Consider the following 16,669-nt stretch of genomic DNA (forward strand, 5'->3'; position numbering starts at 1 on the left):
AAACACTTGCTAGCTCACTGTAATTTGTAGTGTCTAACAGCTTGGCCTCTACAGAGACCAGTTAGAAGGCCGGCCTGGTGATGTTGTACCAAAGCCCAGTCACTCACCAATTAGGCTGTCTGGCTAACATTTCTGCACTGACTGTCACTAGGCTTTGGACTTATACTGACACTGTCTTGGTGAAACCTTCCAGGAAAGGAATGAGATAGTACAGTTGTGTAAAATCTTACCATAACAGTAGATGTCCTTGTCTTCACCGCTGCAGTATTCATTACTATATGGGATTCCCTGCTGTGAAACCCATTGTCCGGCCAGTCTACCAAAGTCTACCATTGCTTTAAGTTCTGTATGTCACCTACACACTCCTCACATAGAGTAGGCACAAAGGTGACGTTCAGGCATACCATCCTCAGAACTGATTGCCCTAGTAGGAACAACAGTCCAAGGAAAACCAAAGAGCACTCGCACATCCAGGAAGGAAAAAAAGACTAGGGGGATGGAGGGAGGGAGTGAATACTGCAACAATGAAGGCAAGGACATCTACCATTATGGTAAGATTTTGCACAACCGTACTATGTCCTTACATTCACCGCTGCAGTATTCCTTACAAATGGGAGAGTGAAAAAGCTCAAGCAGAAACTTGGGAGGAGGAAGCAGCAGTACAGCCTTCTAAGAAGCCATGAAGAATAGCATTAGCAAAACCATCCCTAGCTCTGGAGATACCATCCAAGATGTAATGTTTGGTAAAGGTATGCACAGGAGTCCAGGTAGCTGCTTCAAGAATAGACTTAGTGTCTGAATCCTTGAAAAAAGCACCAGAAAAGCCACAGCTCTAGTAGAATGAGCCTTTACAGAAGAAGGAAGGCTCTCACCATGAAAAGTGTAACAAAAAGAAATAGCTTTTGAAATCCAAGTAAAAATAGTTTGCTTGGAAATAGCCAATCCTAAAGACCTAGGATGAAAAGAAACAAACAACTGATCAGATTTTCTGATAGCTTAAGTCTTATCCGATTAAAATCTGAGCTGTCTATGTACATCTAAGGTATGCAGCACCCTCTCACTGTCAGATTGCGGAGAGGGGAAACAAACAGGCAAATTAATAGACTGATGGACAACTGATTAACACCTTGGGCATAAAAGGATTAGTGCACAAGGACACCCCGTCCTCATGAAATATCAGAAAAGGTGGGCAAGCCATAAGGGCTTGCAACTCAGACACCCATGTGGCAGAAGTAAGAGCTGACCAAAGAACTCTCTCCCAAGAACAATATTGCAAGGAAGCTGAAACAGCAAGTTCAAAAGTAGCCCGAGTCAGTTTCTCCAGAACAGAATTAAGATCCCAGGGAGGAGGAGGAAGCAGCTTCCTGGGAGATCTAATATTAAGGATGCCTTTAAGAAATGGCTTAGCCTCAAATCTAGAGGCTAACAGGGGAGTTACAAGCAGAAAGAGCTAGTAAGTGGACCTTCTAAGAAGAGGCCAAACCAGCATCGAGCACCTTACACAAATAAGAGAACCAAAGGAACATCCACAGTAAGTGGGTCAGGTCATGAGAAAGACACCAAATAGAAAACCTCTCCCATTTAGATAAGTAGGATTTCCTAGTAATAGGTTTCCTGGCCTCCTGCAGGACCTGCAGCACATCCTCAGAAAAAAGGTGTCTGTGAGGGATCAAAACCCTATCACCCACAGTGTCAGATGAAGTGTGGACAGGTGGGGATGGATGAGACCCCTCGTCTTGTGTGAGTAGATCCACCATGTGAGGTAACTTGTGATGATTGCCCCTTGGCTAGATGCAGAATTGGAGGGAACTAATGCTGTCATGGCCAAAAGGGAGTCACCAACAAGATTTTGGGAGCATCCTGTTGAATCTTGAATAGGACTCTCAGAATGAAGTGACATCCCCTTCCAAGAAAATGAGTGTGTCCACCTTCCATACCAGAGGACCTGAGACTCTGGCACAAAACAGAGGAAGTTGTATGTTCAGAGGGGAGGCAAACAGATTACTTGAGGAGTACCCCACTGGTGAACAATGTCCAGAAACACATCCCTGTGAAGCATGTATTCATGGGATTGAGTGAAGGACCTGCTCAGAATGTCTGCCACAATGTTCTGATCTGAAGGAATATAAGCTGCCTTAAGAATCACTTGATACTTGACAGCCAGATCCCATGCCAGAAGTGCCAGCCAGCAAAGAAGGTAAGATCTTGTTCTCCCATTTGTTGAAATACCACATAACTGTGGTATTGTCCATAAATACCTTGAGAGGCCCTGGACAGAAAACAGGATGGAAGGCCTGAAGAGCCAGCATAAGAGCTCTCATCTCTTTCATGTTGATATGCTCCTTCTGCTGATGAGGTGACTACACTCCCTGAACCTTCAGGGAGCCAAATGTTGCTCCCCATCCCACATCTGAAGCATCTGTGGACAAATTCTGAGAGGGAAGAGGAGGAAAAAAGGGAGCCCAGGATTCAGAGACAACTGCTGAATCCACAACAAAAGTTCATTCTTGAGGCATGGGAGAAGAGGAATTGTAAAGCCTAGAGCTGAAGCCACACTGACTTCAAAAACCACTGGAACTTCCTTGTGTGAAGTTTGGTTAGAGGAAGCATTGGAATGGGGGAAGCCATGAACCCCAGAGCTCTGAGAAACTCCCTAGTTGTAATGGAGGCCAGGAGAAGAAGAGTCTGAAAGTAAGAAATTAGAGTTAAGGCCTTTGGAGGCAGCAAGGATGCAAGCATTGGCAGTGTCTGAATCCTGCAACCCAGAAAAACATGATCCTGAGAATGAATCAGGGAAGACTTTTTGAAGTTTATCATGAACCCCAGACTTTGAAGAAGAGACATGGTAAAATGAAGATTTTGCAAAAGGATCTCTGGAGAGGATACCTGAATCAGCAGGTCATCCAACTAAGGAAATATTTGGATCTCTTAAAGCCTGCAAAAAGCAATCACAGGAGCGAGGCATTTGGTGAACACCTTTTGGGAAGAAGAAAGGCCAAAGGGCAAAGCACAGAACTGAAAATGCCAGGAAGTAACAGAGAAATGCAAAAACCTCTTGAAAAGAGGATGGATTGGAATATGGAGATAAGCATCCTTGAGATCCAGAGACACCAGAAAGGCATGAGGTAGCAAGAAAGGAAAAAAGGTATGAAGGGACAACATTTGAAAGAAAGACACCTTCAGAAAGGTGTTCAGATGAGAGAGGTATAGAATTGGTCTCCAAGTACCTTCTTTTATGGGCATGAGAAACATTCTTGTAAAAAAACCCTTTCCCTTTGGGACACAGGCACCTCTTAAATAGTACTCTGAGACAAGAGATCTCAAAGAACCTCTGGGAAAAAAGTAAGTTGTTCTTGAGAAGGCTGAGGAATGACCATAAAAAGAGGATGGGAATTCCACACCATGAAGTACCCCTGACATATGTTACAGAACCCAAGACTCCTGGATGATTCAAAGCCAAATAGGAAGAGAAAGAGAAAGGCAAAGAGAAAGAGGAAATTGGCTGAGAACAGGTGGACAGTCAGGCAGCACCTGGTTTGTCAGGAACGGAAGGCTTGAGAATCCCTGCAGTCTGAGTGGCCTTAGCAGGAGGAGCCCATTTACCACCCTTTTTACCTTTAGCAGGAGGGCGAGATTGCCTACGAACAAAGGCTGGCTTAGAAGGGTATTTTCTCTGAAATTTAGGCACAGGAGAAACAAAGGCATGTTTAAGCTCCTGTAAGGCCTTCCCCTTGTCCTGAGAAGACGTAAACAATCCAGCAGCCGCATCCCCAAACAAAAGTTTAATATCCAGAGTAGCATCCAGTAACTTAGCCTTAATATTATTGAGTAAAGGTTGAAGCCTAAGCCAAGCATACCTCCTCCATCACTGAACCAAAAACAGCAGCCCTAGAAGAGGCATCTGCTGCATCATAACTACATCTAATAGGGTGATGAAGTACTTGAGAGGAAGTCCCTAGCAAGGAAAGAACAGAAGATTTACTCTCAGAGTCTGGAAGATCAGAAAAAAGCTGACAAGCCTGAGAAAGAAGAGCCAAGACATACCTAGATATATAGGTCTGATAATTAACAGCCCTAAAAGCTAGGGAAGCAGATGTATAAACCTTCTTATCCAGCTTTTTCATGGTTCTGCTGTCCTTGTTAGAAGGCAGTAACTTAGACAAAAGAAGCAACTGAGACAGCTTATCAGAGGCTGCAGACACCACAGTGGTGTCAGCAGCAGGATATTTGAACAAAAAAGAATGGTCCGCAGGCACCCTATAAAACCTATCAGACTTCTTGGGAGCAGAGGGCAAAGAATCAGTGCTTTAGAGGCATTGGAAAAATCATCTAGTAAAGCAGCCAAGACAGCCACAGGTTTAGGAGATTCCATCTGCAGTAACTCATAGTACCTCTTATGGGTATCAGAAACCTGGGCACAATCCCACTTCAAAAATTCAATCATCATCAGAGAGATTGTGTCCCCAAAGGAAATATTCTCAGAAGGAGTATCTGGACTATTAGATTCCTCCTCCTCAGATCTGTAGTCTAAAGGAGAAGGAATCTGTGTAGAATAAGTAAGGGATTCTTCATCAGACTCCAACTCTTCCTCAGAAGAATTTAATTCACATGGCCTTTAAGGTGAAGAAGAAGACCAGGGAGGAGCAGTAACCAAAATCCCTTGAGCAGGCCTTAACGACAGTAAAGCATTAAATAACCCCTGAGTAAAGGCCTGCCACTCACTTTGTGGGTCCCTAGGAGCAGAAGAAACATGTCTAATTTTCTGTTTCTTTTTTAAAGGGACATCTGTCCAAGAAAACTGAGAGGGCCCTGACTCAGGAGGGCATTCCACAACCATAGTATAAACTTGTTCCCTAAGAAGAAACTGTGGAGTCTCCCAGAGCCCTCGGAAACAGTCAACCATGGTTTTCCCTGAACGCCTGAAATGGATGCCTGCAAAGCCTCATCGGAAATGCTGCCTGCCAGATCCTCACCGGCCTCCAACCTGGACATGGAAGAGGAATCTGACAACACAACCAGGCAAGTCTCTGGGTTTGTAATAACCTTGGGAGAACCCCCAAGCAGAGGTTAGACAGGGGAAGATTCTGGTCTTACCTTTTTCACCTTCTTCTACCCTGACGGTTGACCCTCAGGGCAGGAATTTCCATCAAAAGTATCTTTATCAAACAGCTTAAGATGCTGGTTCTCAAGATACAATGAAAGGGAAGAAAATCTACTATGAAGGGTTTTTGAGACAAATCCCTGACAAACAAAGCAAGATGTATAATCGTGAGATGCTCCTAGTCAAAAAAGGCACTTAACATGGTGGTCTTTATGGGGAATCTATCTCCCACACTAGCATTTACCCTTCCTGGAGATGACATTAACCCCTCAAACAGCAAAAAAAAAATGAATAAAAGAACAAAACCCCCAAATGGGTACTTATCTGCAATGGTGAGGACATCAGCAAACAGGAGAAATCACTGGAGTTGCAATAAACAGAAAAAACAGCAAAAAAAACAGATGGAGACAAAACAGTGTTCAGACTGGCGACAAATAAGTTTTTAGGATAGTACACCTGAACATCACCTATATGCCCTATGCTATGTGAGGAGTGTGTAGGTGATGTTTACATACTTTAAAGCAATGGTAGACTTTGGTAGACTAGCCAGACCATGGACTTCATGGCAGGGAATCCTATATAGTAATGAATATTGCAACGGTGAATGCAAAGACTTCTTTAGCTAACTGTTCCTTGGGAGTGGAACTCTGAAGGTTATCCAAATTTAAACCCCCTGGCTCCTTAGGGAAAGCTACATTGGCCTACAGTTGTTCTTTATTACAAGGTTACATGCTGTAAAACATACATTCATATTTTATTTACCTGTACCTTAATTAAAAAGGAAAGTAACATGTTATCTGAAGTATTAATAAAAATAATACTTTATTTAGAAAACTAAGACATTTTGAAACTAAGAAAACTATGTAATGGTACTTATACAAGGTTTTAGACAAGTACTTCAAAGAAAGAGAAAGCAATGGATATGGTACAGTAGCTTTTCCGTCAAGTAATCTATCTCTAGCTAAGACTATATTTCTCCATAAAATCTTCATTGGATGAGCTTCAAGTAAAACTGCAGTGCTGAAACTATAGATATTGACAAATTCCTTTTACAAGAATGCCATCATCATTCAATGCACAACATGGTAACAGTTATAAATACATAAAGTAAGTCTAAAATACAAGATAATTTCAGCATGTACAGCTATGGAATCTTTCTATTTTGTTTGCATATATAAAATGCTACAAGAATAGGAATATAAAGCTGGGACAAATTGAATCATATCACAAAAATACTAAGCATATCACTGTACAGAGATACTGTTTTTAACACAAATGTGTGGATCTAAACACCAGTTCTGTAAAATTGAATTTTCCACATTTGTGAAGCCTCTCCTTATCATGAGCACAGTTCCAGTTCATTAATATCCTTTCAAACACAAATTATGTTACTAAAAACTAACTCCTATTCTAAAACTACTTATTGTCTTAGCCAAAGTAACTCTTCTTCATTTAGGAAGAAAAACAACACATATTCAGCAGGCCAATGGAATGTGGAAAAAATGAAACTTGAAAATGGTTTTGTTGTGTAATGGGGGTGGTGCTGCGGTAACGCTGTCGCCTCACAGTAAGACCTTGTCCTGTTCAATTCTCAGCTAGAGCGTCTTCTGTGTGGAGGCATGCGTGAATGGGCATACCTTCGTTGAAGTTTGTGCATCAGGGCTGGCAACTCGGCACGTAAAAATCTACTGCCAATCATTAGCGGACCGGAGTTCCATTGTGGCAACCCCTAACCGGGAAAAGCCGAAAGACACAACAACAAAAAATGGGGGCAGCACCTTGGGATAGGTGGCAGTTATGACTGACATTTACTCCTAAATAGCACGTGTTTGATCCTTCAGGATTGTTCTTGGCATCAAACCTAACAGGCTGGAAGTAAATTTCACTGCAACTCCCACCACACCAAAGCAATATGAGTACTAATGGCAACTGTTCAAATAGTGAGCCACGTAGAGGTACGAGTGTGTCAGATTTAATTTATGCAGACACATAGTTCAAGGATAACCATTTATTTGAAGAACACATGGATTAAGAAGTGAGGTAGCCTGTCAGTTGTTCAGTGAGTACCCATGAATTTGTTCAAAGCCACTTTCAACACCAATGGCCATGGTCTCTAACAAATTGTTGTGTGACCATCGAACTGGTATATATGGGTATGGAGGGCTTGTAGGATGTTCCCTCATATAAGAGGTTAGGGGGACTTATTCCTCCAAAATAAGTGCTAGTTTGATGTTTGTTGACAGTGGCTTTCACTGAGTTATTTTCTCAGTTTCAGCTCTCAGTGAAAGTTCCTTCTAATGATCAACATAATTTCAAGAGGAGTCTGCAGGCCGATTAGGTATTAAACTAACTGAGCTGTGAGACTATGTAACGGTCTGTCTGTTATGAGGAGCTATACATTCCATCAAGAAATTCAGAAAGATCGGATATCTAAATGGAAAGAACAGCTTTATACTATGTGTACAGTTTGAACAAACACATATCTATTTATCTATATATTTATGTGTGTGTGTATGTATGTATGTATATAAAAATGAGCAAGCATAGGGATCTGTCTAGTTCCAACCTCACCACCACCAGTGTTGAGGGAAAAAAAAAACAGAAACTAGTGGTCTAAAAACTTTGTTGATGAGCCCAGTTGGAATAATTCTCCAAAATCATGAAAACCAGGTAGTGTTCCAAAGCAACAAGCCTTTATTCATCACAGAATCCAAAATAACAAGCCTTTATTCATCACAAACATTTGTCACAGCAGACATACATACAGTAGATACATACATATGATTGCAACACTACAATCTTGCAATAGATAAGTTGAGAATCATAAGTTATCTACAAAAAGCAATGCAGATCAAAGAAACATCCAATCTATTAATTATATATGTGAAATATAATCGTCTGACTACTAAAATGAGGAAGTTGACAATGAACTGTGGTTTATACATAAAACACAACTCCAGCAGAACAGGTTGCTGATAAGTAAAATGCGGTACATAAAACAAATGTGAATGATATATCATATTTTGTACACCATAAGAAGAAATAGTTGACACTGTGCTGTAACCTAAATCGAACAGCATATGCAATAGGATAAGTGGAGGCTTCTATTAACATTTAGTATATTGGCTAAACATGTGGTAACACCTTTTCCATACATGAAGAAAAAAACTGTCAGAGCAATATCATCTAACAGCATATATTACAAAGAAGCAGGACAGGTATTCATTGCTTCTTTTCTCTAGAACTGTCACTTGAGTTAGAAATTAGGACATTTGTGTAAAGGACTAAGAATTTCTACATCAGTTCAGAAAACAGAGAGACTGTGTTCAGGAGACTGAAAAAAGTCTTGAGGTTTTGAAGGGAAGGACAGGTTCACAGGTTCATATGTCCCTACTGGGCTGTTGATCTGGGAGGATCTTTAGAACCCTAGCCATACGTACCCATGATGTTTTTAGCCCTTATATTTTAAGTACAAATAACACAGAGATGAGCAGAACATGTTGTCTCTAACCATGAGAGACAAAGGTGATAAACCAGGGGTGAATTTGCAGTTTGTTAGAAATGCTTCAAACATTTATATTATGTAGTTTAGTCTGAGCATTTTCTTCCAGGATAGGATTCATAGAGTTTTCATAGACTGGTTGTTGGATGCCGTTCCTTGATTAAGATATATGTCATTGACGAGTAATAGTTCTTTCAGATTTTGAAGACGTGTCTAGGATTATACTCCCTGTTCATGTTGGTACTAAGTTTGGTTGCATTTTGCTTGGTTCTAGTCTAGTTTGTAAATATTTTGTTTTTAAGAGTTCATTGGGAGTGGTGGTACAGATTAGATGGTTCAGTGTGATATAATTATTAAGTTTACAAGACAGTATAGAAAGAGAATGGCCAATTTATTGTGGGGATAAAGGGTTCACTCTTAAGATGTATCAGGACCAATAAAGGAGAAAATATGATTATTTAGTCACATTTCTGTTTACTTTTTACTTATTTTCCCTACTTTTCAATATGCCCACTTGACTATCCATTAACACGGAAGACCTTAATTCCAATTTGATGTTGTGTGGAAAATGTACAGGATATTCTTGGTTCATATAGTGTGGTTAGATGAATGGCAAATTATGGCTTGTTAGTATGCTAGATGGGAATATCATTTTAGTGATGAAGGGAGTAATATGAGGTTGGTGGGAAAATGATGAAAGAAGGAGCAATGCATATATGACCATACGAAGGTACAACAATGCAGGGTGTAGATAGGAAAGGGGGTAAGGAAGGGAGGAAAACAAAACAAAGCTCAGAAGGTAAAGCTGAATGGATATGAATTCTCAGGCAGTTTCCAAGAAATTACAATCTGGCCGAAAAATATTGGGGTATACCTTAGGTAAGGAATTTGCAGCTCTGACACCTTATTGTCAGATTTCTTTTTTAAACTTGAGGCAGAGATGACACCTTTTGTGTGGTTTTATTTTACTGAGCTCATAGCAGAGGTTGTTTATCACTGTGACTACAACAATTATTAAGTCAGTAGAGGAATGTTTCAGCTAAAAGTAGAGGGAGTGGTTGAACTGGGAAAGGATGGGAGATGCCCAGATTTCCCTGCTCCACATTCCCTACTCAAGTAGTTAGCTGAAGACAAACCAGGCGGAGTACCACTACAGCAAACAGAGGTACAAGCCTGTGTCATTTCAACAAAAGTGTATGTTACAATCCTTATTTATTTAAAAAAAATGGATGAATTAATGAATACTTGTTTCTGTGGAAAGGATCAATATTGCTTCTTGCAGTGACATGTTCCTGGGTTGTTTTTCTCAAATACAGTCCTTTGGAGATTGGGGGTATTTACTGATAATATCTTCATGGTCTTAGAGATGGTGGGCTTTTGGAGGGATAACTGCTGAGTTTCAGAACTTCTGAAGTAATGTAAAGTTCATACTAGTGAGTTCTGGATGTTTATTTTTACTAGTAATCCTCAAAACAGAACAGTAAACCGCTTTTAATTGTATATTTTCTGAACAGAAGACAGAAGAGGCAGAATAAACAGTAAGGCACTAATATGTAACATCGAGACACTAAGCAGAAAGTAAAATGTTACGGATGGAAAATGAGGAAAGTTCCTATCTTTGGGCAGCCTAGACAGAACACATTATGTTTAAAAGGCTCCCATACTTCACCTACCCTATTAAATAATATCAAAGATAACTTCTAAATGGATAAAAGAATGTACAACAACAATGAAATGTTAGCGAAATGAAAAGAATCACTGGAATCAAGGAACAAAAATCATAGATTATTTTGATGTTTAACTTTTACAAGGATTCTTCATGTCAGATTCCAATGATTACTTAACGCGAGGTAAAACGTGAGCATAACAGAGTCACCAGCATACAGTAAAATTTTATAATTCTGACAAACAGAGCATGATCATCGACGGAAATGAGGCTGCTGGTGCTTTCGCACTCATAACCAGTTTAGAATAGCTGCTACTGTTCACAACGTTATGACAGAAATGCTGTGAAAGGAAGAGGATGATGTGTAGTCATTCCATAACAGCTTTTAATATTTATTACACGTTCAACAGAACCAAAGGTGCAAAGTTTATGACGAGTATAGAATGAATTTTCCCCATACACTCGATGAGGAAGCTTGATTAAGCAAATCATTATGCTTAACTACCTTACCTTTACCACCTTACTAATGCATGTTAACCCTAACCCTGCCCCTGCACTTAACCCTACACCTTACCTTAGAAAAACAACTTTTTGTAATACTACTACAACACTCGACAACTCAGAAACACACTATGTACACATATTAAGAATACAACTCTAACTTTAATCCCTTACTTCCCTTTTACTGTAACTGTAACTTGCAAGCACTTACACACACACACACACACACACACACACACACACACACACACACACACACACACACACACACACACACACACACACACACACACACACACACACACACACACACTCCTAACCCCAAATTCAATATCTCTTGGTATAGCCCAAAGGTTTTTACATAACCTCAGACAACTGCACTTATCAAAATGCATTTTATGATGTTCAGCAACTGCATTGACAGTGCAATTGATAAAACATCAATTTGACAACTTTCCCATACAGAGAAAACTTTTGAGGAGAGACCTTTGATGAAATATGGGAGATCCATATGTGTGTATGTGTGTGTGTGTGTATATATATATATATATATTTTATATATATATATATATATATATATATATATATATATATATATGCACACACACACACACACACACACACATATATATATATATATATATATATATATATATCTATATATATATGCACACACACACACACACACACACACACACACACACACATATATATATATATATATATATATATATATATATATATATATCTATATATATATATATATATATATATATATATATATATATATATATATATATATGTCGGGCTCCCCTGTGTTTTGTCGAATGCCATTTCTTTGACAAATATAGGGGGTGTGGTTTAATGTTGACGGTACAGACAGCTGAATGGTGGAAATGTCAGTGGTGTGCAATGTCGTGACAGATAGGTGGGTTTGGAGGGGTGAGAGTATTTGTGTGTGTCTATGTGAGTTAGGTTTAGGGTCAAGGATTAGTGGAGGATAGGTGCTGAATGTTTTTGTATGAGTTTATGTATTTTAAGGTTAGGGTTAGGGTTAAGTTAAGGGATAGATATAGTGTTGTTTGGGTTTGTTTCTGAATATTTTTGTGTCCTAGTGCCTCTTGTGTAGTGTCAGTGTTACAAGAAGTTTTTTATGAAGGTAGGGTGTAGGGTTAGGTTTCAGGGAAGGGGCAGTGTTAGGGTTAGGGTTAGTACCCATTACTAAGGTGCTGCGGGACTCCCCAACCTCTTTAGTAATGGGTGCTAACCCTAATCCTAATGCTAGTCCTAGGAAGCCAATGAAGTTTTACTGAAAGTAACTTATGATTTGTCATTCTAGAGATCATTTCCTCAGCTGTAAGCAGTAGGTAATGCTGTCTTTCAATCAGATTAATGCAAATGGAAAACATTGTCTATATTTGCATCCACAACCACAGTATTCACAAATTATTTTGGAATTGATTGCTCTTTCATTTTTAATGACACCTAAATTTTCAGTTCACTTTATGCTCTGGTCTGTTTCACTCCAGAGTACTTGTGGTTCTTTGATAAGAGCATGAATCACTGGTATGAAACCAGGTTTTATTTGTATCTGTTATTCTAATGACAACTTTCCTAAGTTATAAATAAATCAGCACAGTCAGGCAGCATATCTTTTCTGTGGTCCTGCATAATTCCAGAGATATTTCAGTAACTGACTAATTCTGAACTCATACAGTATTTGCTTTTACACAGTGGGTTAATTTTACCATTCCAGTCTTAATTTCTCAAAATAACAGGGAGGCATGATCTGAATAAAAAAAAAAATCTTTTGGATCTCCTTTTGACATTTGTATAATCAGTTTTGACCCAGTGGTTCCACCAAGTGTCCAGAATAGGGTAACAATACACAACCATCCCTCTAATCATGTACTTAATCCCTGTGTGCTGTAAAGGTATCTGCAGTCAGAATGACAATGTCTGCATCAATATAGGTGTCTAGATTAAGATCAACTTTCTGTATATTAATTCTCAATATTTCTTTCCAACATTCTGACTTGCATCCCAGTTTCAGTAGTTTCAGATGCATCAGAAACATTTTCAGATTTCATTGCATCAAGTAAGTATTCTCCCTTCATCTTGTACCCAGAAGCAGCTTATTTTCACATTTTCATTCCACGATGTGGCACATTCTTTTGAATCCACGTGTCTTTCCATTATCCTTTTCAAGCACACATTCTTCAAGACTAGCCAAATGCAGATCAGCTCTTACTCATGCTTACAGCCACACTTACTGCTAGAAGCATGAATTAAATGTGTATGAGTGCATAGACTCCTGTTTGAATTTACACATAGTTCTCTTTTTCACAGCCATTTCTGTTGCAAGGCATTATGGGGTTAGAGTGATAATAATTTCTTTAAAGGCTTGAGTGATGTTTCAGTGATTGTTGGTTTGGTTGTAGCTCTTATAAAGTGAACCGCTGTGTTACAAGTTATATCAAAAGTGGAATTGTTACTGTGAACTAGCACAGTTCATGGCTCTACTGACTGTCCAATGGTTATGCAACTACTGAGTTACTATATTGTAAAACAGAATTTGAAGAAAGTTCAGCAGGCATTCCTTATACATCAATAAATGTTATCTAGAGTAAATATAATGCTAGATTTGCTGCATCTTCATTATGTTTATGCTTAATCTGAACATCTTGTGTATACATATTGACTGAAGGAAGAAAACATTGATGAATACATTGTACTCATAAGCTTCAACATGCAATAAACAATTATTAAGTTTCTAAAAGACAAGACAAAGCTGTTGATGAAGCTGTGAACCCATGAACTTCAGTTTGTGGGTTAAACTGTCCTACGAAGATTATACTTGCCTTCACTGAACAACCATTAACTTGAGCCACAGAAAATCAGCTCGCAAAATTGAACAGTCAATATAACTAATCAAGAAAAAACACAAAAACATTTGTTTTTCAGGAAGGCAAGCCTCTCTGCATTCTCCACATCTGGGGCTCTGTCCTTCCACACCACTACTACATTAAATATACCAATTCTGAAACTGTCAACATTGGGGAAAAAGAGAAATTTCACCTCCCCACTGTTCGGTGATCTTGGATATTAAAACACCAATGCATTGTCAAAGTAATTGATGAAATGCGAATTTGATCAAATGAGCCGTAAATTCCCATTTCATTGAACCAAACCCGTAACCAAATCAACTTCGCCCCAAAGAAACATATTTTATAACATACAGTTTCAAGATTCTGCAGAAGATTGTATAATTTGTAGCTGAGGTACTCTGGGCACCTGTATTATAAAGACATTCCAGATTAAAACACTAGTGAATTCAGCATATCAACTGTACTGTCCTGTAATAATATTTACATGGTATTCTAGCATACTCCATTCCCACAAATGGCACTGACACATAAGCACACAGACTCCACATGGCTCTCCCTTTATTATTGTATACAAGTCTGTCATGTAAAAATATGGTATCTTATGGAATCTGTTGCAAAGAATCTTATAAAAACTGGTAACTACCTTGGGCTACCCTACAAGAAATGATTTACATATACAGAAGAGATGCAATGCTTGTGTGCGCTGCAGGTTATAGTTATCCTTGTAGATGAACACAAGTCATGTTGCACGGCACGTCAGTCTCTGTGTGTACACCATAAAACAGCAAGTATGCATGCATTCACAATTGTGTAAGTGTCATCCTGTGTGCATGGGCCAAGAGGCCAAACTTGCATATCTACCTTGATGCATGTATTCCAAAGTTTTAATTTTAATATTGCAAAAGATAAGAATAAAATTATAATGGCACACTAATGCAGTTAATACAAAAAAATAATCAAGATTAGCCAACACTTCTGTGTACTTAGTCACATCAGTATATTTCTTCCAGCCATATGATTCAGTATAGAGATATTGTTTTGTTATTATCTTTACTGTAATAATCCAAAATAATTGGTGTATAATGTTTCATGGTGTGCCTTATTTATATCCATTTCTTCAGCTTGGTATAGTGAATTACCAAAAGATGTGAAGATGTGCTGAAATCTACACAGTCAATATTTTGCTGAAGTTTAAGCTACGTAGTAACACAGTCTGCTGCTCACAGCTCTTATCATTCCAGGAAGCTACTCTTTTAAGAGATGACCTTTATCCATCCACCAGAAAGCCAGCTTTCCAGCTTAATGACTGCTGTGTTAACTGTCCTTTTAAAACTACACTCCTCAGCACTCAATGACAGATGTTTGCTTCTCACTTGTTGCTTTACAGATATATCCGGCTATATAACCATTCCTCACAGCAATGTGTGAAAAGCTGAATAAATCCTGTGAAGGCTACACTATGAAACCATCTTCCATGCTTGCTATTCCATATTTTAATATTTTAATTGTGCATTATCCTTTATACTGTAAATGTTGTATCCCACTTTAATTTTAAAAGTACGGGAATTTAATCAATCAAGTAATTAATTTACTTTAAAAGTAATTTTAAAATTCCACTGGAGTAATATTATCTATAATCAGATTCAGAATCAGAATCACATTTACTAGCCAAGTATGCATGCATACAAGGAATTTGACTAGTTTCAGTGATTCTCCAAGTATGAATTACATAAACGACATACATACAACTATTAAGAACAAGAACTATAAAAAATGATTTTGAATGAAGAAAACAGAGGCAACAGGCAATCACAAATTATATATCTGCAGCCATTACTTGATTCTTGAATGTGAATAATACATGAAAAAGCCTGTTATACCTATCTGGGTGAATAAATAAAACAGGACTGCAAAGATTCATTTAGTCTGAGCAAGGCACTAACTTGTATTGTTTCTTAAGTACACAGAAGGTAACCATAAGTCTGGTACCTTCTAACAACAGAAAACAATGCTCTGTATACAGTACAAACCATCAGGTCTGTACTTCTGTGAATCAGCGATAACAGTTCTTACTGCAGCAATGAAGTGTTATATTTCACAAAAAGCCATGATGTTGCCAAGTTACCTTATCAAGTATCTGTCAAGATACTGCATTTTTTCAGACGTGAATTCATAAACTTCTCCTTACCTATATCATCTGCTAATGAGATATTGGTGAAAGTGTCTTCTTCTTCTACTTCTGGAGAACCTTCCATTTTCTTGAGCTGTTAAGTAAGTATCAGAGAGCTTTGTTTAAAACTTGCACAGGAACTACTCTGGGCTTCCTAGTTTCATGCATCTGCAGCACCACCCCCTCATTAAATCATTGATGAGGTGCTGCCACCACAGACAGCTGTTAACCTGAGCCTTCTTGTAACTGCACACCTTCTGTTTACAGGAACACTGATGGCCTTGTCTTAGCGATCTCAGCTAGAAGCTGATAAGGTGCAAAGTTTAAAAGCAACTGCCTGTTGAAACCCTGATATGTATTGCCACGGCACTGAAAATCAGCCACTATGTGTGTGTGTGTGTGTGTGTGTGTGTGTGTGTGTGTGTCCGCGCATGGGTGTCTCTCTATGTATGTTACAAACGATGAATATGGACAACTGATTCTAGTCCCATTCTTTTATTATTAACCCAATAATTTGCAAATACAATGTAAAGAAATAAGTATCCCAGTAGTCATTTATACAGAATCACAGAGGCTTTAGGTTATATTTCATCAGAATCTCAGGCATATAAAAGTTTCTTCGGTAACTCAGATCTATGGAACAAACCAGATAATCCTAACTGTAAGTGGAAACATCCAACATAATAGGGTACAAAAACAGAGACCTCCCTTCTAATCTGTGAGTATCTATAAATGATGACAGGGCAAATGAGCCCTTCACCTTGATGGCCCGTATTAGGCATCAGTGTAAGAAAGCTACTGTGTGAGCCTCCAAGAGGGAGTTAGATAACTTACAAATGGG

The 16,669-nt window shown here is 38.7% G+C and overlaps 1 protein-coding gene across 1 annotated transcript in view; it reads right to left on the minus strand.

Annotated features, from left to right (window-relative positions):
• Positions 1-15,928, minus strand: part of SCOC (short coiled-coil protein) — a 446,987-nt gene extending 431,059 nt beyond the window's left edge. Inside the window, exon 1 of the mRNA XM_044061625.1 lies at positions 15,847-15,928. Coding sequence (XP_043917560.1) covers positions 15,847-15,913 — 67 coding nt within the window. The 5' untranslated portion in view covers positions 15,914-15,928. The remainder of the gene's footprint in view (positions 1-15,846) is intronic.
• Positions 15,929-16,669: the final 741 nt, after the last annotated feature.

Source organism: Protopterus annectens, chromosome 2.part0 (assembly GCF_019279795.1).
Source record: "Protopterus annectens isolate FY-2018-M chromosome 2.part0, PAN1.0, whole genome shotgun sequence".
NCBI lineage: Eukaryota > Metazoa > Chordata > Ceratodontiformes > Protopteridae > Protopterus > Protopterus annectens.